Here is a 24335-nt window from a genome sequence, read left to right as displayed (position 1 = left end):
CCAGCCCACTCATTTATCAACCTCTCCTCTCCCCCTACTCCCCCAGTCTCCCCCTCCAACAACTAACAACCAGCCCACTCATTTATCAACCTCTCCTCTCCCCCTACTCCCCCAGTCTCCCCCTCCATCAACTAACAACCAGCCCACTCATTTATTGACCTCTCCTCTCCCCCTCTCCCCCCCTCCTCCCCTTCCAACAACTAACAACTAGCTTAATCATTTAGCGACCTCTCCCCCTCCCCCCCATGGATGTCAAGTAGAGACACAACCAGAAAGACGACCCCCACTTCTCGTTAGTCAAGATGGAGAGGTGAAATCCCTTAATCAGGCGGCTGGGGGCTTGAATCCGGGGATTTAACCCCCCATAAGCCCCTAAATCCCCAGTTCAGAGGGCCACAACTGATGGGCTAAAGCACCATACATGGCTGCAGACGGGCTGGACCCAGACAGAAGACCCTCCTCATCCCACAGTGGTCAACGGATGAACATGTCGGAGGGGAACTATGGTTACCGTGTTGACCAGGAAATGCACAGTGGTTACGGAGATGACCAGGAGATGCACAGTGGTTATGGAGTTGACCAGGAGATGCACAGTGGTTACGGAGATGACCAGGAGATGCACAGTGGTTACCGTGTTGACCAGGAGATGCACAGTGGTTACCGTGTTGACCAGGAGATGCACAGTGGTTACCGTGTTGACCAGGAGATGCACAGTGGTTACCGTGTTGACCAGGAGATGCACAGTGGTTACCGTGTTGACCAGGAGATGCACAGTGGTTATGGAGTTGACCAGGAGATGCACAGTGGTTACGGAGATGACCAAGAGATGCACAGTGGTTACCGTGTTGACCAGGAGATGCACAGTGGTTACCGTGTTGACCAGGAGATGCACAGTGGTTATGGAGTTGATCAGGAGATGCACAGTGGTTACCGTGTTGACCAGGAGATGCACAGTGGTTATGGAGTTGACCAGGAGATGCACAGTGGTTACCGTGTTGACCAGGAGATGCACAGTGGTTACCGTGTTGATCAGGAGATGCACAGTGGTTACCGTGTTGACCAGGAGATGCACAGTGGTTACCGGGTTGACCAGGAGATGCACAGTGGTTACCGTGTTGACCAGGAGATGCACAGTGGTTACCGTGTTGACCAGGAGATGCACAGTGGTTACCGTGTTGACCAGGAGATGCACAGTGGTTACGGAGATGACCAGGAGATGCACAGTGGTTACCGTGTTGACCAGGAGATGCACAGTGGTTACCGTGTTGATCAGGAGATGCACAGTGGTTACCGTGTTGACCAGGAGATGCACAGTGGTTACCGTGTTGATCAGGAGATGCACAGTGGTTACCGTGTTGACCAGGAGATGCACAGTGGTTACCGTGTTGACCAGGAGATGCACAGTGGTTACCGTGTTGACCAGGAGATGCACAGTGGTTATGGAGTTGATCAGGAGATGCACAGTGGTTACCGTGTTGACCAGGAGATGCACAGTGGTTACCGTGTTGACCAGGAGATGCACAGTGGTTATGGAGTTGATCAGGAGATGCACAGTGGTTACCATGTTGACCAGGAGATGCACAGTGGTTACCGTGTTGACCAGGAGATGCACAGTGGTTACCGGGTTGATCAGGAGATGCACAGTGGTTACCGTGTTGACCAGGAGATGCACAGTGGTTACCGTGTTGACCAGGAGATGCACAGTGGTTACCGTGTTGACCAGGAGATGCACAGTGGTTATGGAGTTGACCAGGAGATGCACAGTGGTTACGGAGATGACCAGGAGATGCACAGTGGTTACCGTGTTGACCAGGAGATGCACAGTGGTGACCGGGTTGATCAGGAGATGCACAGTGGTTACCGTGTTGACCAGGAGATGCACAGTGGTACCGTGTTGACCAGGAGATGCACAGTGGTTACCGTGTTGACCAGGAGATGCACAGTGGTTATGGAGTTGACCAGGAGATGCACAGTGGTTACGGAGATGACCAGGAGATGCACAGTGGTTACCGTGTTGACCAGGAGATGCACAGTGGTTACCGTGTTGACCAGGAGATGCACAGTGGTTATGGAGTTGATCAGGAGATGCACAGTGGTTACCGTGTTGACCAGGAGATGCACAGTGGTTATGGAGTTGACCAGGAGATGCACAGTGGTTACCGGGTTGACCAGGAGATGCACAGTGGTTACCGTGTTGATCAGGAGATGCACAGTGGTTATGGAGTTGATCAGGAGATGCACAGTGGTTACCGTGTTGACCAGGAGATGCACAGTGGTTACCGGGTTGACCAGGAGATGCACAGTGGTTACCGTGTTGACCAGGAGATGCACAGTGGTTACCGTGTTGACCAGGAGATGCACAGTGGTTACCGTGTTGACCAGGAGATGCACAGTGGTTACGGAGATGACCAGGAGATGCACAGTGGTTACCGTGTTGACCAGGAGATGCACAGTGGTTACCGTGTTGACCAGGAGATGCACAGTGGTTACGGAGATGACCAGGAGATGCACAGTGGTTACCGTGTTGACCAGGAGATGCACAGTGGTTACCGTGTTGACCAGGAGATGCACAGTGGTTACCGTGTTGACCAGGAGATGCACAGTGGTTACGGAGATGACCAGGAGATGCACAGTGGTTACCGTGTTGACCAGGAGATGCACAGTGGTTACCGTGTTGATCAGGAGATGCACAGTGGTTACCGGGTTGACCAGGAGATGCACAGTGGTTACCGGGTTGACCAGGAGATGCACAGTGGTTACCGGGTTGACCAGGAGATACACAGTGGTTACGGAGATGACCAGGAGATGCACAGTGGTTACGGAGATGACCAGGAGATGCACAGTGGTTACCGTGTTGACCAGGAGATGCACAGTGGTTACGGAGATGACCAGGAGATGCACAGTGGTTACGGAGATGACCAGGAGATGCACAGTGGTTACCGTGTTGACCAGGAGATGCACAGTGGTTACCGTGTTGACCAGGAGATGCACAGTGGTTACCGTGTTGATCAGGAGATGCACAGTGGTTACCGGGTTGACCAGGAGATGCACAGTGGTTACGGAGATGACCAGGAGATGCACAGTGGTTACCGTGTTGATCAGGAGATGCACAGTGGTTACCGTGTTGACCAGGAGATGCACAGTGGTTACCGTGTTGACCAGGAGATGCACAGTGGTTACCGTGTTGACCAGGAGATGCACAGTGGTTACGGAGATGACCAGGAGATGCACAGTGGTTACCGTGTTGACCAGGAGATGCACAGTGGTTACCGTGTTGACCAGGAGATGCACAGTGGTTACCGTGTTGACCAGGAGATGCACAGTGGTTACCGTGTTGACCAGGAGATGCACAGTGGTTACCGTGTTGACCAGGAGATGCACAGTGGTTACCGTGTTGACCAGGAGATGCCATTTCTGTTTTGATTATTTAACCTTTTTTAACTAGGCAAGTCAGTTAAGAACAAATTCTTATTTTACAATGATGGCCTACCCCCGGCCAAACCCTAACCCGGACGACGCTGGGCCAATTGTGCGCCGCCCTATGGGACTCCCAATCACGGCCGGTTGTGATACAGCCTGGAATGGAACCAGGGTCTGGCGTCACTCCTCTAGCACTGAGATGCAGTATCTTAGACCGCTGTGATACAGCCAGGGAATCAAACCAGGGTCTGTAGTGAGATGCAGTATCTTAGACCGCTGTGATACAGTCTGGAATGGAACCAGGGTCTGTAGTGAGATGCAGTATCTTAGACTGCTGTGATACAGCCGGGGAATCGAACCAGGGTCTGTAGTGAGATGCAGTATCTTAGACCGCTGTGTTACAGTCCGGAATGGAACCAGGGTATGTAGTGAGATGCAGTATCTTAGACCGCTGTGATACAGCCGGGGAATCAAACCAGGGTCTGTAGTGAGATGCAGTATCTTAAACCGCTGCGCCGCTCAGGGAACTTACTGCATGAGCCCCAGATGGTTGGTGAATAGGAGCTCAGCGCTTTCTTGTCATAGCTTACACACATTACGATTCATCAGCTTTAAACAGATAACCCTCCTTCCATACACTGCATTAATGATATCGATAGTTATGGCCACCTACGTAGTTTCATACTCAAAACAAGCTAAATTGAAAGCGCAGATATCAAGCGCCATCTGTTGGCCTAAACCAGCAAACACAGACTCCAAACTGAACTGCAACATACAAATGACACCTATCTTAATTCTGAGGAGAATTCTCATGAGGAGATATTTTTCAGCAAAATGCAATTCAACAATTCAGTGTTGCAAAGTTATATGGTGAGTTTGTATGTGAAAAAAAAGCGCAATAATTATTTGCACCTACTGTAGTAAGATTTTTGTCTAACTGTGTTGTCACAGTTACAGGCGTAACAGGCATGACATCACAAAGGGGTTGGCAAGGAGAGAGAGCTTTGGGGACAGACAGCCAGATCACAAGTGCAGTTTGACTGACATATGAGACTTTGTCGGTAAGCTCGCAATCTTAATTTTAGTGGACGTAGGGTCACGATTGTTTAGCGTTTTTCTGACAGAGTAAACACTTAAATTACTGAGACAAATATGTATGATAAGTACAAGGTTACAATCAGTGAATGGCTGGTTTACATTAATTCTAGGGTGGTTGTGAGAGAGTGATATTTTATGTTCCTAGGGCCAATTAAGGGTAGATATCAAACCAAAACAGAACACAAAGCTTCATTAATATAGACTGGTCTGTTTCCAGCTCTACGTGGCAGATGGTGCTAAAACCTGCCTCTTTGCAAGTTATCTTGAGTTGAAAACTGTAGACTTTGACCTTTTGACTAATGGTAGCTTCTGTCTGAACTATCTGTAGTTGCTGAAGTATATCTATGAATTATTTTTTTTACTTTTAAGTAATGATATACAGTATAGCCATGGATTATAGATTAATTTAATCAGCTTACTTCAGGTGTCTTCCCATCAGAACCCAAAATATAAGATTGTTTACAATCACTGCAGTAAAACAATGTCATTATAAACGAATAGTGCATAGCCTCAAAACATGATTAAAACTCATAACTTTCATATCAGGGATGGTCATGAATGGACATTTTCCAGCCCCCATCCCTCAGCTCATTACCAAAGCGAGGTGACCGCTTTATTGTTTGAACTGCAGAATAAAAAAAACAATGCATGAGACTGATATAATACAGTATGTTCATGTTTTAATTCATTTGAAATGGATTTGACATCCTGCTTATTACCAGCGTATCCAGTTTTTCCTTAGGGGAAGTCACATGGTTGAAGAAACCCCTAGGTTACAACTTGCCTCAGCCTGTGATATAGCCAGGTAATCAGGTCTGACATCATAAAGTGGTTTCCATAGTGACTGAATTGATATAATTAAAGAAATTGACGTCACGGTTACAAATTGTGACGTTTGATGACGTAACACCGATGCTTGACATAAAAAAAAAAGACTTCACAGAGAATGTAACCAACAGGACCATGGATAGAACGCAATCAGTAGTTGTACCAAGTTACTGAAAGCTTTGAGTAGGTCTTTACATTTCAATACTTTGTTTCTAGTTTTGGTTGAACAATGAAGCAGCCTTACCCTCCCACATTCAGAACACTTTAATATTTAAAAGAATCGTCTGTTTCTCCACTCGGTCTGCTTGTGGTGAGTGTATGTAATATCTGGCTATAAAATCAATACAACAACAAAAATTGGGATATTTTTTGAATGCCGCGCAGTGATTCATGTTGAAATTAGGTCATGGTAATAACAGGTGATCAGGTGAAGCAACAGAGGGGTTGGAAGACGGAGGAGAGGGGAGAAGCAGTGGTATGTTGGGAATGTTGAGGAGTATGACTGTCTGCTCCACAAGCACATAGGTTGGAGGTGGTGGTGGGAAGAGAAAGGGACACAGGTTGGAGGTGGTGGTGGGAAGGGAAGGGACACATAGAAAGAATGAAAGATCAAATGAGATCGAGCAGGATGGTGGAGGAAAAGCCAACTATCCAGAAGGCTATGGAGAGAGATCGATAGATTCCCCAACGTGATACAAAAGAGAAAGGGAGGAGGATGGAAAGAACAACAGAGGAACAAGTAACTGAGGATGAGAGCGTGGGAACAACAGAATTTTTTTTAATGGAATTTGAGTCCACAATGGAGGGAGTTGGAGATCGACAGAAGAGCAGCACAGAATAATGGAGAGGAATGTGAGAAACAGTGGTTGAAATCAGGCTGTAACACCACACAGAGAGCACTACAGAGCACTAGAGAGCATTACAGAGCACTACAGAGCACTAGAGGGCGCTAGAGACTAAGTAAGGTAGACTTTTCTGTTGTGTTGTTGTTTTTGTTGATATTCTAAGTAATTGTAAACATTTACAAACAGAATTCGAATTTCAGCTCGAGGGTGATTGGTTATTGGACAACAACATGATAGAAATGTAAAAAGAAGAGGAAGGTGAGGGGGAAATGGAGAGACAAAGAAATATGTTAAGTCAAACTAGATTGTTGATTAATTTATTTCTGCCAGATTGGCTTTTATTACATTTTGAGCTGAAGACCATTGCCTAATAAAAAGTTAAAAAACTACAAAGCTACATCCTGTAAAATAACGTGTCACTTTCATAGTGTATTGTGTCAATACTATTTAGAATATTTTGGAGGGGGTGACTACAAGGTATTATGTTCAAATGTCCACACTGTAGTTCCATACGCATTCTTCAGATTTGTTACCTCCTGTCATTAAAAGTATTTTTCTTTTGAAATGCTGAGAAAGAAGAAAAGCTGGAAGAGAGACAGAGATCATATTGAGGAATTCTATTTAACTAGGCAAGTCAGTTAAGAACAAATTCATATTTTACAATGACGGCCTACCCCAGCCAAACCTTCCCCTAACCTGGACAACTTGTGCGCCGCCCTACGGGACTCACGATCACAGCTGGTTGTGATACAGACCAGGATCGAACCTGGGTCCGTAGTGATGCCTCTAGCACTCAGATGCAGTGCCTTAGACCATTGCGCCACTCGGGAGCTCCTGAATGGAGATGATCAAAAGAGAGGGAAACAGATGGAGGATAAGAGTGAGGGAACGCTACTCCAGAAGTTTATAACACAGCTGTGGAAGGTTCTGCTGGACGAAATAGAGAACATCTGGAAAGAGAAAGCAAGAGATGGAGAGAAAGGAAGATGAAATTAGACAGCACAAAACACACCAAGGCGGTGACACCAAGAGAGTTTGTGAGAATTCAGCTGATGCAAAGAGAGATTAAAAGAGAATTAGGAATCAGAATACTATAATAGTAATTGAATAGTATATCTATGGATTGAAAGGTATGAGGAGGATGAAACAGGAGGGAAAAGAGAGCTTGATGAGCATGTGGAGCCCATATGAGGTTCTGGCACTGTATGGGGTATAAAAAAAACTGACAGACACTGGATAATAGAGACACTCTCTATAATAGAAAGACAGGATTCTCAGGAAATGGTTGGGGAATAGCTCTGATCTGGGGGAAAACTTGATCAATTATGAAGGGACCAACAATCAATGGAAGTGGCTAGGATGTCCCATATAATCATTTTAGTTTTACATTGAAAGTGTTCCGCAGGGATGCTGGCCCATGTTGACTCTAATGTATATTTTTATTTAACTAGGCAAGTCAGTTAAGAACAAATTCTTATTTACAATGACGGCCTAGGTGGGTTAATGACGGCTTAGTGGGTTAACTGCCTTGTTCAGGGGCAGAACAACAGATTTTTACCTTGTCAGCTCAGGGATTTGATCTAGCAACCTTTCGGTTACTGGCCCAACGGTCTAACCACTAAGCTACCTGCCGCCCCAATGCTTCCCACAGTTATGCCACGTTGGCTGGGTGTCCTTTGGGTTCTTGATACACACAGGAAACTGTTGACCATGAAAAACCCAGCAGTTTTGCAGTTCTTCACAGCCAGATGTGATACAGCCTGGGACTGTAGTGATGCAGTGCCTTAGACCGCTGTGCCACTTGGGAGCCCAGGCACATGCATACACACACATACCTATAGATTTTGTATTGTAGGATGCGGTAGCAGTGAAGTAGGGTTCTGAGGGCACACAATGTGTTGTGAAATCTGTGAATGTATCGTAATGTTTTAAAAATTGTAAAACTGACTTAATTTTGCAGGATCCCAGGAAGAACACCCGTTCAAAAACGGACGGATAAATAGTCTTTCCCATTCATCCACTGAATAGCACACATACACAATCCATGTCTCAATTGTCTCAAGGCTTAAAAATAATTATTTAAACTGTATCCTCCACTTCATCTACACTGACTGACGTGGATTTAGCAAGTGACATCAATAATGGATCATAGCTTTCACTTGGATTCACCTGGCCAGTCTGTCATGGAAAGAGCAGGTGTCCTTAATGTTTTGTCCGCTCAGTGTATATGTGATTTTGTCCTCGAGTTGAAAGATGTGTTATGTTAGTAACTAGGCTACTAAGTTAACTAATGCTAACTAACACTAGTTAGTGAAACATGTCAAGTAATGTGTTAGTTCGAAATGCCATTTTGAAGATAGCGTTGAGACAATGATTGGTTTGCCATTACTACTACAATGAATGAATGAATGAATGAATGAATGACGCTCCAGCTATGTGCTAACATTTCGTAGCTAGCTGGTACTCCCCTACCCGGTCTTGTCGACTACTACAGCTTCATGCGGTTGGTTGATGATGAGCAGCACACGGAGAACATAAAACACACTAATTAAATGTCACCATTTAGCTTATGAAATCTGCACTTCGACGAAGCAATACAACAGGTAAGTGTCTGAATATTTAGCCTTCACCGTCGTGAGAAAATGTATGTAGCTAACTTCAAGCCAGTTACTAACGTTAGCTAGCTATAGTTACTTACAACAATTATTTTGCATGCACGCCTTTGTTAGCGTTTACCGTTAACAACATTTCGTCTGACTTGTCTTACTACAATTCTACAATCAATCTACATTCTCCAGTCAGCCGACGACTGAAATTTCCTGTTGGCTTTCTGTTGCAAAGCGTCGAAACAATATAGCTAACGTTACCTGGTTAGACTTTCAAATAGCTAGCTAGCCTGATGGGCGAAACACTGAACATGTTAACTAGTTAGTATTTGTAATATCATCACACTAGTTGTCATTGTTTGATACGAGTGTGAAATATCACATCCACACGGTGCTTTCCAGCGTTATTGTTTACTGCCTGTAATGGTCAAGTAATCCACTGTGTGACCCACGCAGTTCAGCCAATGCCTTTGCTACTCGGGATCCCTGGGACGTCCATGTCCTAAACCCTAACATTAACCCTTACCTAACCATAACCACCACTAACCATAACCATTTAATATCAACTTCGTTTGGGAGACACGTCTCAAGGATTCTGGATAGCACGTTAAGACAATTCGTTTGAGCTAATTTCAGTCCATGTTTTGTTTGGGTTGTTTAGGATTAAGCATGAGGTATTTGGCTATTATTAACCATAAGTAGGAAAACAAACAACAGTTAGCCCGAGTGGCGCAGTGTTCTAAGGCACTGCAGACACTGGTTCGATCCCGGGCTGTATCACAACCAGCCGTGATCAGGAGTCCTATAGGGCTGCGCACAATTGGCCCAGCATCGTCCGGGTTAGGGAAAGGCCGGGGCAGTCCGTTATTATAAATACCAATTTGTTCTTAACTGAATTGCCTAGTTAAAAAAGGTTAAAAAATAAAAATAAAAAAAACATAATTAAAATGGTAGCCTACGTGTTCATTTTGCATGAAGTCATTATGACATGATTAGGAGTTGGTAACAAGAATGTCTAATTTATAGAATGCAATAAAACCTGTAGTGAGTGAGAAATGGCATCTGGCATGTGTGCATATCTTTGTTTTGGTCGCACTGTGTGATGGCTGTCATCTACTTCTACATGTGGCCGCGGGGGCGTCACAGAAGCAACTAGTTCCTGCAAAGATGCTGGGGATGCTAGATGTGTAGGCAGCTAAAATAACAAGGAACCCCGTCATGCGGTACAAAACATGGATTTAAAATCTTTCTGAATTTTCTGTTTTTTTTTGTAGAACCACTTGCAACTGGACAAGGATATTTATGAGATACACTTTCCTTCTAAATCGAGAACAAGGAAAATATCGCTAAGACCAGGTTAGTTAAAAAATGTGGCTGCGAATTCCATTAACTAAGCCTTAACACCAGATATGGAGCCATCACATATTGCTTTACAATTCCGTAGCTACACTAAACAAAAATATGAACGCAACATCCAACAATTTCAACGATTTATCTGAGTTACAGTTCATATAAGTCAATGGAAATAAATACATTAGGCCCTGGATTTCACATGACTGGGAATACAGATATGCATCTGTTGGTCACAGACACCTTTAAAAAAAAAAAAAAGTTGGGGCGTGGATCAGAAAACCAGTCAGTATCTGGTGTGACCATCTGCCTCATGCAACGTGACACATCTCCTTCGCATAGAGTTGATCAGGCTGTTGATTGTGGAATGTTGTCCCACTCCTCTTCAATAGCTGTGTGAAGTTGTTGGATATTGGCGGGAACTGGAACACTGTGTCATACACATCGATCCAGAGCATCCCAAACATGATCAATGGGTGACATGTCTGGTGAGTATGCAGGCCATGGAAGAACTGGGACATTTTCAGCTTCCATAAATTGTGTACAGATCCTTGCGACATGGTACCGTGCATTATCATGCTGAAACATGGTGATGGCGGCAGATAAATGGCATGACAACGGGCCTCAGGATTTCGTCACGTTATGTCTGTGCATTCAAATTTCCATAGATAAAATGCAATTGTTCTCGTTGTCCGTAGCTTATGCCTGCCCATACCATAACCCCACCACCACCATCAGGCTCTCTGTTCACAACGTTGACGTCAGTAAACCGCTCACCCACACGACACCATACACGCTGTCTGCCAGCTGCCTGGTACAGTTGAAAATGGGATTAATCCGTGAAGAGCAGACTTTGCCAGTGTGCTAGTGGCCATCGAAGGTGAGCATTTGCCCACTGAAGTCGGTTATGACGCCGAACTGCAGTCAGGTCAAAACCCTGCTGAGGATAACGAGCACACAGATAAATAAAGGTTAAATAAAATAAAACATTTATTAAAAATATGAGCTTCCCTGAGGCAGTTTGTGTAGAAATTATTCAGACAGTTTAATCAGCTGTCGGGGTGGCTGGTCTCAGACGATCCCGCAGGTGAAGAAACCAGATGTGGAGATCCTGGGCTGGCGTGGTTACACGCGGTTCTGAAGCCGGTGGATGTACTGCCAAATTCTCTAAAACAACATTGGAGGCGGCTTATGGTAGAGAAATTAACAATAAATTCTCTTGCAGCAGCTCTGGTGGACATTCCTGCAGTCAGCATGCCAATTGTCAGCTCACTAAAAAAAACAGACATCTGTGGAATTGTGTTGTGTGACAAAACTGCACATTTTAGAGTGGCCTTTTATAGTCCCCAGCACAAGTTGTACCTGTGTAATGATCATGCTGTTTAACCATCTTCTTGATATGCCACACCTGTCAGGTGGATGGATTATCTTGGCAAAGGAGAAATGTTCACTAACAGGGATGTAAACACGTGTGCACAAAATCAGAGATAAATAAGTATTTTGTGCATATGGAAAAATGTCTGTGATTTTTGTTTTTGTTTTAGCTCATGAAACATGGGACCAACCCTTTACATTTATATTTTTGTTCAGTATAAATAAAACCATGATCAGCTTGTTTTGGATTAAGCAGAGGTATCAGGCTATTAATAACCAGAAGTACATAAAACATCACTGTGTTAGTTAGCCCACATAAATGGTAGCCTACATGATCATTAAACTTAGAAATGCAGTCATCATTATTTGATTATGAGTTGGTATTAAACATATCAGGAATGCATAAGAATGTCAATAATGTGTAGAATGCAATAAAACCATGAAATCATTATGCTATATGAAATGCCCTGTTATCAACACAGTTGGTTAAATGGCAAATTGCATTCCTTTTTTAGGGCAAGCCCTTAAAATCCATTGACCTAAATGTTAACATATGAGTGATTTTTAAATGTTTGATTATTTAAGCTTTTGTTGTTGTTATTACAAGGCTGGATGAGTGGGGCAACCTTCCCCTCTTCCTCTTCGGAAGAGGCAGAGATGAATCGGATCCACTATGAGCTGGAGTACACCGAGGGTATCAGCCAGCGCATGCGCATCCCCGACACACTCAAAGTGGCCCCCGAAAACCAACATGGGCTGCTGTCTCAGCCCCTGGCCCCCCACATGATGCATGTACCAGAGAGGATTGTGATAGCAGGTGAGCAGTGTGTGGTCTACATCAGACGTTCCCAAATTGTGTGGAGGAATGCATTTCAATTAACAGGTGTGCCTTCTTGAAAGTTAATTTATGGAATTTCTTTCCTTCTTAATGCGTTTGAGTCAATCAGTTGTGTTATGACAAGGTGGGGGGGTGGTATACAGAAGATAGCCCTATTTGGTAAAAGACCAAGTCCATATTATGGTGAGAACAGCTCAAATAAGCAAAGAGAAACGACAGTCCATCATTACTTTAAGACATGAAGTGCAGTCGCAAAAACCATCAAGCGCTATGATGTATGTTGGCAGCAGCCACTCAATGTTAGTGATGGCTGTTTAACAGTCTGATGGCCTTGAAATAGAAGCTGTTTTTCATTCTCTCGGTCCCAGCTTTGATGCACCTGTACTGACCTTGCCTTCTGGATGGTAGCGGGGTGAACTGGCTGTGGCTCGGGTGGTTGTTGTCCTTGATGATCTTTTTGGCCTTCCTGTGACATCGGGTGTTGTAGGTGTCCTGGAGGGCAGGTAGTTTTCCCCTGGTGATGCGTTGTGCAGACCGCACTACCCTCTGGAGAGCCTTATGGTTGTGGGGGGAGCAGTTGCCGTACCAGGCGGTGATACAACTCGACAGGATGCTCTCGTTTGTGCATCTGTAAAAGTTTGTGAGTGTTTTTGGTGACAAGCCAAATTTCGGTTGAAGAGGCGCTGTTGTGCCTTCTTCACCACGCTGTCTGTGTGGGTGGACCATTTCAGTTTCTCCGTGATGTGTACGCCGAGGAACTTTCCACCTTCTCCACTGCTGTCCCGTCGATGTGGATAAGGGGGTGCTCCCTTTGCTGTTTCCTGAAGTCCACGATCATCTCTTTTGTTTTGTTGACTTTGAGTGAGAGGTTATTTTCCTGACACCACACTCTGAGGGCTTTCACCTCCTCCCTGTAGGCCGTCTCGTCGTTGTTGGTAATCAAGCCTACCACTGTAGTGTCGTCTGCAAACTTGATGATTGAGTTTGAGGCGTGCATGGCCACGCAGTCATGGGTGAACAGGGAGTACAGGAGAGGGCTGAGAACGCACCCTTGTGGGGCCCCAGTGTTGAGGATCAGCGGGGTGGAGATGTATTAAATTGGCTAGAGATGTTGTTGGCAGCAGCCACTCAAGTAGGAAACAACATCTCTAGCCAATTTAATAATTAAAAATTGGATGTAATAACTGTATCACTTGTCACTTTAAACAATGCCACTTTATATAATGTTTACATACCCTACATTACTCATCTCATATGGATATACTGTTCTCTATACCATCTACTGCATCTTGCCTATGCCGCAAGGCCATCGCTCATCCATATATTTATAGGTACATATTCTTATTCATTCCTTTACACTTGTGTGCAAAAGGTAGTTGTTGTGAAATTGTTAGTTTACTTGTTGGATATTACTGCATGGTCGGAACTAGAAGCACAAGCATTTCGCTACACTTGCATTAACATCAGCTAACCATGTGTATGTGACCAATAAAATTTGATTTGATTTAAAACTGTCTCTCATGAGGACCGCCACAGTTACCTCTGCTGCAGAGGATAAGTTCCTTAGTTACCAGCCTCAGAAATTGCAGCCCAAATAAATGCTTCAGAGTAGAAGTAACAGACATCTCAACATCTACTGTTCAGAGGAGACTGTGTGAATCAGGCCTCCATGATGGAATTGCTGCAAAGAAACCACTACTAAAGGACACCAATAAGAAGAAGAGACTTGCTTGGGCCAAGAAACACGAGCAATGGATATTAGACCGGTGGAAATTTGTCCTTTAGTCTGGAGTCCAAATAGGAGATTTTAGGTTCCAGACGCTGTGTCTTTGTGAGACGATCTCCGCATGTGTGTTTCCCACTGTGAAGCATGGGGGAGGTGTGATGGTGTGGGGCTGCTTTGCTGGTGACACCGTCTGTGATTTATTTAGAATTCAAGGCACACTTATCCAGCATGGCTACCACAGCATTCTGCAGCGATACGCCATCCCATCTGGTTTGCGCTTAGTGGGACTATCATTTGTTTTTCAACAGGACAATGACCAAACACACCTCCAGGCTGTGTAAGGGCTATTTGACCAAGAAGGAGAGTTATGAAGTGCTGCATCAGATGACCTGGCCTCCGCAATCACCCGACCTCAACCCAGTTGTGATGGTTGGGAATCAAATCAAAGTTTATTTGTCACGTGCGCCAAATGTTATTATTTTTTACCTTTATTATCTACAGTTGGCAAGTCAGTTAAGACTTGCCTACAAATTCTTATTTTCAATGATGGCCTAGGAACAGTGGGTTTAACTGCCTTGTTCAGGGGCATGACGACAGATTTTTACCTTGTCAGCTCAGGGATTCGAACTTGCAACCTTCAGGCTACTAGTCAAATGCTCTAACCACTAGGCTACCTGCTGCCCCACTGAATACAACAGCTGTAGACTTTACAGTGAAATGCTTACTTACAGGCCCTAACCAACAGTGCGATTTAAAAAAAAAAAAAAATACAAAAATAGTAAAATAAAAAAATAATAAAAAAAATAATAATAATTGGGTATTATGTGAAAAGTAAAGGAATAAAAACAACAGTAAAAAGACAGTGAAAAATAACAGTTGTGAGGCTATATGGTTAAATAAAGGTGAAATAAAATATACAGTATTGAGGCTAAAAACAGACACCGGTTAGTAGGGCTAATTGATGTAGTATGTACATGTAGGTATGGTTAAAGTGACTATGCATATATGATAAACAGAGAGTAGCAGCAGCGTAAAAGAGGGGTTGGGGGGGGCAATGCAAATAGTCCGGATAGCCATTTGATTACTTGTTCAGGAGTCTTATGGCTTGGGGGTAAAAACTGTTGAGAAGCCTTTTGGTCCTAGACTTGGCGCTCTGGTACCATGCCTTTAGGGCCTTTCTCTGACACCGCCTGGTGTAGAGGTCCTGGATGGCTGGCAGCTTAGCCCCAGTGGTGTACTGGGCCATACGCACTACCCGTTGATGAGAATGGGGGCGTGCTCGGTCCTCTTTTTCCTGTAGTCCACAATCATCTCCTTTGTCTTGATCACGTTGAGGGAGAGATTGTTGTCCTTGCACCACACGGCCAGGCCTCTGACCTCCTCCCTATATGCTGTCTCGTCGTTGTTGGTGATCAGGCCTACCACTGTTGTGTCATTGGCAAACTTAATGATGGTGTTGGAGTCGTGCCTGGCCGTGCAGTCATGAGTGAACAGGGATTACAGGAGGGGACTGAGCACAACCCCTGAGGCCCGTCAGGAAGTCCAGGATCCAGTTGCAGAGGGAGGTGTTTAGTCCCAGGATCCTTAGCTTAGTGATGAGCTTTGAGGGTACTACAGCTGATGCTCTCAGGCATGCCTCATTGTTGCTTGCCTCGAAGCGAGCATAGAAGTGATTTAGCTCATCTGGTAGGCTCGTGTCACTGGGCAGCTCGCCGCTGTGCTTCCCTTTGTAGTCTGTAATAGTTTGCAAGCCCTGCCACATAAGATGAGCGTCGGAGCCGGTGTAGTACGAGTCAATCTTAGCCCTGTATCAGCGCCGTGCCTGTTTGATGGTTTGTCGGAGGGCATAGCAGGATTTCTTATAAGCTTCCAGGTTAGAGTCTCGTACCTTGAAAGCGGCAGCTCTACCCTTTAGCTCAGTGTGAATGTTGCCTGTAATCCATGGCTTCTGGTTGTACGTACAGTCACTGTGGGGACGACGTCTTCGATGCACTTATTGATAAAGCCAGTGACTGATGTGGTGTACTCCTCAATGGCATCAGAAGAATCCGGGAACATATTCCAGTCTGTGCTAGCAAAACAGTCCTGTAGTTTAGCATCTGCTTCATCTGACCACTTTTTTCTAGACCGAGTCACTGGTGCTTCCTGCTTTAATTTTTGCTTGTAAGCAGGAATTGTGGTCAGATTCACCAAATGGAGGGCGAGGGAGAGCATTGTATGCGTCTCTGTGTGTGGAGTACAGGTGATCCAGATTTTGTTTCCCTCTGGTTGCTCATTTAACATGCTGATTTGAAATGAAGTAAAACTGATTTAAGTTTCCCTGCATTAAAATCCACTAGGAGCGCTGCCTCTGGGTGAGCGGTTTCCTGTTTGCTTATTTCCTTATACAGCTGACTGAGTGCAGTCTTAGTGCCAGCATCTGTCTGTGGTGGTAAATAAACAGCCACAAAAAGTATGGATGAACACTATTTGCCAAGAGTTTGGTCTACATTTTATTATAAGATACTCTACTTCAGGTGAGCAAAATCTAGAGACTTCCTAAGATTTTGTGCACCAGTTGTTGTTTACAGATATGCACAGACCGCCTCCTCTCATCTAACCGGAGTGTGCTGTTATATCTTGCCGGTGCAGCGTATATCCCACTAGCAGAATATCCATGTCGTCATTCAGCCACGATTCCGTGAAACATAAGATGTTACAGTTTCTGATGTCCCGTTGGTGGGATATTCGTGATCGTACCTTGTCTAATTTATTGTCCAATGATTGCACGTTGGCAAGTAATATTGACGGTAATGGCAGCTTTCCCGGTCGCCGTCTGAGGCACCCCACTCTGTGTCCTCTGTACCTGTGTCTCTTTTTTGCCGTAAGATACGGTGGCAGAAACATTATGTACAAAATAAGTTACAAATAACGCAAAAAAAACCCACATAGCACAATTGATTAGGCGCCCGTAAAAAAAGGAACTCTGTCCCGCTTTCAACCTACTCTTGAAAGTTGTAATAGTAGAATGCACCAGGTGCATTTTCTAAATTGGGTAGTGCATCATCAGTTCCTCTTGTCATGCCAGTCATTACATACCTTAGAGAGCTATTTATAACTTGTCAGAAAAGTCCAGATCAACTTGCTCATGTCAGCTAATGTTTTCTTTCCTAGTTATTTTATCCCATAGATTTTGTTGTCATGTTTGAGTCACTCCTATCACATGAATGCACATTAGACATGGAAAAATGTATAGAATTGCAAGTAAATTAGGTTTAAAATGTTCACATTTTCTCTGCACCCATGTGTAGAATTGCAGGAAATAAGCTTTAAATCTGTCTAATTCTTTACGCCAATGAGTGGTGTGAGCAGTTTGTGTCATGAACAATGCTTGTGCGTATGGGAATAGACGTGACGCGGGATGTTCCCCAATGCTGGAAGTGGGGCCGGAGGGAAAAAGTTTTGGAGCCCCTGGTCTACATGATACATGTACCAGAGAGGATTGTGATAGCAGGTGAGCGGTGTCTGCTCTCTGGACAGAGCCATCTGGTTGTCAGGGTGGTTTTGTGGGGAAACCTGGAGAGAGCCATCTGGTTGTCTGGGTAAACCTGGAGAGAGCCATCTGGTTGTCTGTGGGTAAACCTGGAGAGAGCCATCTGGTTGTCTGTGGGTAAACCTGGAGAGAGCCATCTGGTTGTCTGGGGAAACCTGGAGAGAGCCATCTGGTTGTCTGTGGGGAACCCTGGAGAGAGCCATCTGGTTGTCTGTGGGGGAACCTGGAGAGAGCCATCTGGTTGTCTGTGGGGGAACCTGGAGAGAGCCATCTGGTTGTCTGTGGGGAACCCTGGAGAGAGCCATCTGGTTGTCTGTGGGGGAACCTGGAGAGAGCCATCTGGTTGTCTGTGGGGAAACCTGGACAGAGCCATCTGGTTGTCTGTGGGGAAACCTGGACAGAGCCATCTGGTTGTCTGTGGAAACCTGGACAGAGCCATCTGGTTGTCTGTGGAAACCTGGACAGAGCCATCTGGTTGTCTGTGGGGGAACCTGGAGAGAGCCATCTGGTTGTCTGTGGGGGAACCTGGAGAGAGCCATCTGGTTGTCTGGGGAAACCCGGAGAGAGCCATCTGGTTGTCTGTGGGGAAACCCGGAGAGAGCCATCTGGTTGTCTGTGGGGGAACCTGGAGAGAGCCATCTGGTTGTCTGTGGGGAAACCTGGACAGAGCCATCTGGTTGTCTGTGGGGAAACCTGGACAGAGCCATCTGGTTGTCTGTGGGGAAACCTGGACAGAGCCATCTGGTTGTCTGTGGGGAAACCTGGACAGAGCCATCTGGTTGTCTGTGGGGAAACCCGGAGAGGGCCATCTGGTTGTCTGTGGGGGAACCTGGACAGAGGCATCTGGTTGTCTGTGGAAACCTGGACAGAGCCATCTGGTTGTCTGTGGGGAAACCCGGACAGAGCCATCTGGTTGTCTGGGGAAACCTGGAGAGAGCCATCTGGTTGTCTGTGGGGGAACCTGGAGAGAGCCATCTGGTTGTCTGTGGGGGAACCTGGACAGAGCCATCTGGTTGTCTGGGGAAACCTGGAGAGAGCCATCTGGTTGTCTGTGGGGAAACCTGGAGAGAGCCATCTGGTTGTCTGTGGGGAAACCTGGACAGAGCCATCTGGTTGTCTGGGGAAACCTGGAGAGAGCCATCTGGTTGTCTGGGGAAACCTGGAGAGAGCCATCTGGTTGTCTGTGGGGAAACCCGGAGAGAGCCATCTGGTTGTCTGTGGGGAAACCTGGACAGAGCCATCTGGTTGTCTGTGGGGAAACCTGGACAGAGCCATCTGGTTGTCTGTGGGGAAACCTGGACAGAGCCATCTGGTTGTCTGTGGGGAAACCCGGAGAGGGCCATCTGGTTGTCTGGGGAAACCTGGAGAGAGCCATCTGGTTGTCTGGGGAAACCTGGAGAGAGCCATCTGGTTGTCTGTGGGGAAACCTGGACAGAGCCATCTGGTTGTCTGTGGGGAAACCTGGACAGAGCCATCTGGTTGTCTGTGGGGAAACCCGGAGAGGGCCATCTGGTTGTCTGGGGAAACCTGGAGAGGGCCATCTGGTTGTCAGTAGGTCAGTCCAAATGCCTGTTGAGTCATTGTGCTGACAAGTCCAGCTAGTCCTCCCCTGTTTCAGTCCGTTTTCTCCCGTTTGTTGACTAATGAACATGACACTGTCCTCCTTCCTCCATCTCCAGGGGACGATGGGGACTCCCGTTACTCCCGGCCCAGAGACCTAGACCTGATCCAGTCCACTCCTCCTGTGGATTTACTGGACATGAAGGCGCCACCACGAGTCCTCACCCTCAATGAACATTCCCTGGACTCCCTGGAGACGGACCAGGCTCCCACACCACAGGCCCACGCCAACCAGGGGGTGAGTTTGTGTCAACGGTGTGACGTCATTAGAACTACACAGAGCCATAAATGGTTCTCAGAAATTAGAAATGTTCTACAACCCAGGCCTCCCGAGTGGCGCAGTGGTCTAAGGCACTGCATCTCAGTGCTAGCTGTGCCACTAGAGATTCTGAGTTCGAGTCCAGGTTCTGTTGCAGCTGGCCGCGACCCGGAAGACCCATGGGGCGGCGCACAATTGGCCCAGCGTCGTGAGGGTTTGGCCAGCAAGGATGTCCTTGTCCCATCGCGCACTAGCGACTCTTGTGGCAGGCCGGGCGCAGTGCACACTGACACAGTTGCCAGGTGTACGGTGTTTCCTCTGACACATTGGTGCGGCTGGCTTCCGAGTTAAGTGGGCATTGTGTCAAGAAGCAGTGCGGCTTGGTTGGGTTGTGTTTCAGAGGACGCATGGTTCTCGACCTTCGCCTCTCCCGAGTCTGTACAGGAGTTGCAGCGATGGGACAAGACTGTAACTACCAACTGGACCAAAGTGGACCAAAGTGGAAAAAATGGTAATAAAAAGTAGACCAACCCATACTGTATGTTTGGTATCTTACTCTAAGGATCGCCAGTTACTTCCTAGTTATCCGTTACTACATTTCTAATTAGGCAGAAATAGTCCTATCACTTTCAAATCTAAGGCTAAAATGAAAATATAGCGATCCCATCATACATCCCTGATGTGCCCCACACACAGGTCCACTCTCGGTCGCTGAGGGAGCGCACTGTGAGCGATACCACCAGCATCCGCCAGAGCGGCCCGGCCAACAGAACCCACGTAAGGTAAGCACCAGCCCAGGTGTGAGGGAAGCATTGGAAGAGTCATCGCTTTCTTTCTCGTAGTTATGAAATGCCTCATTTCAACACCCAGAACCAGATATTGCGTGTGCACTGGCCAGCTACTTGATTTGGTTCTTGGGGCAAAAAAGACCCTTCCTAGCCCCATCCTTTCTGGAAAGTCCCCCTATTTTTACAATATTTTTATATACTGAATGCTAATAACATGGCAATGTTTTCAGTGCGACTATTTTGCAGATAACCAGTGTTTATTAGAGAATTGTCTGGTTGGAATCCCTGTTCCCACTTCTAGCACCACTTCGGCGAGATCACGATTCGTAAAAATAACCGCTGGAAAGGATCGCTGGTTCGAATCCCCTCGTCGACTAAGTGAAAAATCTGCTGATGTGCCCTTGAGCAAAGCAAGTAACCCTAATTGCTCTTGTTAGTCGCTCTGGATAAGAGTGTCTGCTAAATGACTAAAATGTAAATAAAAATGGTGTCCATGAGTTCATCTGGGTCTTTATCGCCAAAAGTATCCCCTTTAACATTTAAATGTAATCTGTCACAGGAAGAATCTCATGAGGACGAAACATTCAAATGTTGCGTCTTTCCTCGGAGACTGGGATTTGATGGATAATTCTTCCATTGCGCTGGTTTTGGACTAATCCTAATTTTGCGGGGATGCCCCCCCCCCCAGAACCAAATCAAGCAGTTGGCCGGAGCCTAGATTTGCCGTGATTAGTCACGAGAGACTATGAAATGCCTTTCTCTCTTCATCTCTCTCAATTCCTTGACATGTCTTTGCCTCTCTTCCTCTGTTTGTCCATCTCTCTACCTTCTTTCAATTTTCCATCCCTCCCTTCTCTCCATCTCACTCTTACTTTTTTTCCCCCTTCTCTCTCAGTGTAACCCTGTCCCCCGTCGCCCCCCCTCTCCGTGCCTGTCCTCCACTGTGTACCCCTGAGGACGTGGTGAACCTACAGTACAGTGCTGGAGGGTTGTTGTCCTATATCCAATGCACCACGCGCCGGGCCTACCAGCAGGTCCTGGAGGTCCTGGAGGTCGACATCCACCGCAGGTGACCCCCTTGATCTCAGCCACACACACGTTGCGTTCTGAGAAGAATAAATAAAATCACCCTTTTTCCTACGTGTGTGCACTTGCACGCTCCCGGTCATGGATTTAAAAGCATAAGACTGGTGTAAACATCGACTGGAAGGAGTTTCCACCCTTGTTAATAACGTCCATGTGAGAAAGTATGCTAGTGCATACTTCAGGAGTAGTCAGTGTGTGCCTCATGCTTTCTCTAAGCTAGGATAAGATAAAGATCTATTATGTCTAAGTAAGCTGTAGTGCGTAGCTACTGTCAACAGATTTCCTTGGGTCTATTTTATCTTGTGACATTAGTCATTCTCTAGGAGAACATCAGACAGTCAGTCTGTTTTTACAATAGCCCCTTTTTTTATATTTGCTCATGATGACTTTGTCCTTTTTCCCGCTGAATCAAGGTGACTCTTGACGTGTGTGTGTGTGTGTGTGTGTGTGTGTGTGTGTGTGTGTGTGTGTGTGTGTGTGGTGTGTGTGTGTGAATGGAATAGCATTAGACTGCATAGAGTTGGCTCATGATCGCCTCTGTTAGCTCAAATACTGCTGTATTGGCACAAAGCCTGTACTTACCCTCACAATAATGAAGCTGAGCTCGGAGTGGTGATGGCGTGTTTAGTGCCACTAAAACGGTGTTTTTCAAAGTTGAAAGACCATTCAAATGCTCTGAGTCAAGTATTTACAATGTTACTAACCAAGCCGAAAGGAAAATGTTACTAACCAAGCCAAAAGGAAAATGCTACTAACCAAGCCGAAAGGAAAATGTTACTAACCAAGCCGAAAGGAAAATGCTACTAACCAAGCCGAAAGGAAAATGCTACTAACCAAGCCGAAAGGAAAATGTTACTAACCAAGCCGAAAGGAAAATGCTACTAACCAAGCCGAAAGGAAAATGCTACTAACCAAGCCGAAAGGAAAATGCAGTCCATCAGTTGGGGAAACGCATTTTACTTTGTTATATAGATGTTTGCTTTTGCAGTGTTGCAGCCAGTAACTATTCAAATGTAACTTTTTCATATATGGTAAATCCATTTATGTTCTGTCGTATTATAAATATGTTCTGCTTTTTGTTTCCTGTAGGGCTGGTCACTTGACCCTCGACATGGACATGACCCCTGACGATTCAGGCTTAGTGGACGCCTCGTCATTACGGCGACAGGTAGTCAAAGCATTGTACCCTGTGTTGCCCTCCTATCCAATTATATTTATTAAATGATTGATTACCTTCCAATTTATATATTGATCAAATGAATGACTGTAGCTAACACATAATGGGTATCAGAGGAGGCTGGTGAGGGGAGGATGGCTCATAATAGTGAATGGAAAGGTATCAAACACATCCATTAATTTCATTCCAGAAATTTTTATGAGCCCGTCATCCCCTTTTAAAGTGCCACCAGCCACCACTGATAGGTATGTAATGTATAAATTCATAAATTGTCAGACTCACAGAAATTGAGTCAATTCAATTTCAGTTCAGGAAATGACATTTTGGGGATGTCCTGAATTGATGTGGAATTGACACTCTCCCAATGAAGAAAGAATAAAATGGTCTCTATAAGGAGTTTTCAATCCACCAAACTGAATTTCATTTAATTCACTGAATCAACTGTTCTGATGAATCATCCTTTTAACAAACTGATTCAAACTGATTCACAATTCAGATTGTGAAGCTGAACCGACGTCTCCAGCTACTGGAGGAGGAGAACAAGGAGCGCTCCAAGCGAGAGGTGATTCTCTACTCCGCCACCGTGGCGTTCTGGCTCATCAATACCTGGATCTGGTTCCGACGTTAGAACCGCACGGAACCCAATGACCAGGTCCTACACTGTCATTTAAGCAGAAATATCTCAATTCTATCTACAGATTTTAACACCAGATAATGTGATGTAATCAAAACAATGTTTTTATCTAATATACTGGGAGTTACCGGTTAGGGACTGTTTGGTGTAGCACAGAATATTTCAGACCAACCTTAGTTTGGCGATACTGCCCTCGCCCTCTATTTGTAGAAACAGGAGTCTCATAAAATGTCCTTGTCCAGGGTGCAAGGGGGTCCATTACATTTTTTTTTTTAAATGCTCTGTTATTAAAATAAATACTTTTTTTGATCCGTGAAGTAATCCAACAATGTGTACACTGCCATCTTGTATATTTCAAGTCTTCTCACATAGATCGAGACAGGTGTCTGTCCTCACTTTGGGGTGGACCCACCTGTCTGGAGCAAAACTAAATTGGAGGGGTGTAAATTGGGGGGTTGTGTATCTAAGACAACTCCGACTGCCTAATCTGTTGGTTAAAAATATGCCTTGGATGTCCCCATCAATCCAGATTGCTTGAACCAGTGAAGCTGAGGAAATGACAAGGATACAGGCAAAGGAAATCAGTGTTGAGATTTCCCCAAATGGAAGCATTTAGTTGCACGTCCTGTGTGAAGGGATTCATACCATTACTCCATTTTATGGTGTGGATTGACTATTTATTTCTCTCCTACCTCAATGTTAGCAAGAAGTGGAGCATAAGTTTAAATGTCTATTCATTATCATCCAATGAAGTCTTTAGCACTGTATGACATAATTGTGGAAAAAATTGTTTGAACTCATATTTTTCAAGAATAAATATGTATGTATCTTGTGGAATATATGAGCTAAGAAACATTGCTACAAATGTGATTCTGTTCTGTATTTATCAGGCGCTGTTTTTGCTGCACGAAACTGGCATCTTTAGTTGAAAAACAGTTTTTATTTTCTTTAGTTGAACATGTATTTGTGGATTTATTTATCTATTTTCTTGTAATATCAATGGATTGTTTGTAAATATTTGACTGTAATAAATGATGTGTGGTTTGAAAAGGATGATCTGTTGTTCTCTACCCTCTGCCCCCTATTGGTAGATTAGTGTAAAAACAAACAAACAAACAAACAAAAAAGGTTTCAGACACAACTGTGTATCAAGT

General features: G+C 45.2%; 1 protein-coding gene across 3 annotated transcripts; it reads left to right on the top strand.

Moving 5' to 3' along the window:
* Positions 1 to 8386: 8386 nt before the first annotated feature.
* On the top strand, positions 8387 to 24231 carry LOC106598202 (mitochondrial fission factor homolog A). 3 transcript variants are annotated; one of them, XM_014189263.3, is made up of 8 exons: positions 8387 to 8794; positions 10072 to 10153; positions 12129 to 12338; positions 19297 to 19475; positions 20193 to 20278; positions 21180 to 21353; positions 22460 to 22538; positions 23044 to 24231. In XM_014189263.3, the coding sequence occupies exons 3-8, from the start codon at positions 12134 to 12136 to the stop codon at positions 23173 to 23175; spliced, it is 855 nt and encodes a 284-aa protein (XP_014044738.1). In that variant the 5' UTR covers positions 8387 to 8794; positions 10072 to 10153; positions 12129 to 12133; the 3' UTR covers positions 23176 to 24231. The 3 variants fall into 3 exon arrangements, with proteins under 3 accessions (XP_014044738.1, XP_082829381.1, XP_082829382.1); XM_082973255.1 differs by lacking the exon at positions 10072 to 10153 and having other exon boundaries at positions 8388 to 8794; XM_082973256.1 differs by lacking the exons at positions 10072 to 10153; positions 23044 to 24231 and adding an exon at positions 22738 to 23001 and having other exon boundaries at positions 8389 to 8794.
* The last annotated feature ends 104 nt before the right edge of the window (positions 24232 to 24335 follow it).

The sequence above is a fragment of the Salmo salar genome, chromosome 03 (assembly GCF_965601325.2).
Source record: "Salmo salar chromosome 03, fSalSal1, whole genome shotgun sequence".
Classification (NCBI taxonomy): Eukaryota; Metazoa; Chordata; class Actinopteri; order Salmoniformes; family Salmonidae; genus Salmo; species Salmo salar.
The sequence above is the reverse complement of the archived record's forward strand: the minus strand, read 5'-3'. Positions and strand labels throughout refer to the sequence as shown.

What these genes read in the sequence shown, in the direction of transcription:
- LOC106598202 (XM_082973255.1), top strand. Translation starts at nt 8,761, where the DNA reads ATGAAATCTGCACTTCGACGAAGCAATACAACAG. An exon ending in AGAGAGGATTGTGATAGCAG is followed by an intron (nt 12,339 to 19,296) that starts GTGAGCAGTGTG and finishes CTCCATCTCCAG; the next exon opens with GGGACGATGGGGACTCCCGT. An exon ending in GCCAACAGAACCCACGTAAG is followed by an intron (nt 20,279 to 21,179) that starts GTAAGCACCAGC and finishes CTTCTCTCTCAG; the next exon opens with TGTAACCCTGTCCCCCGTCG.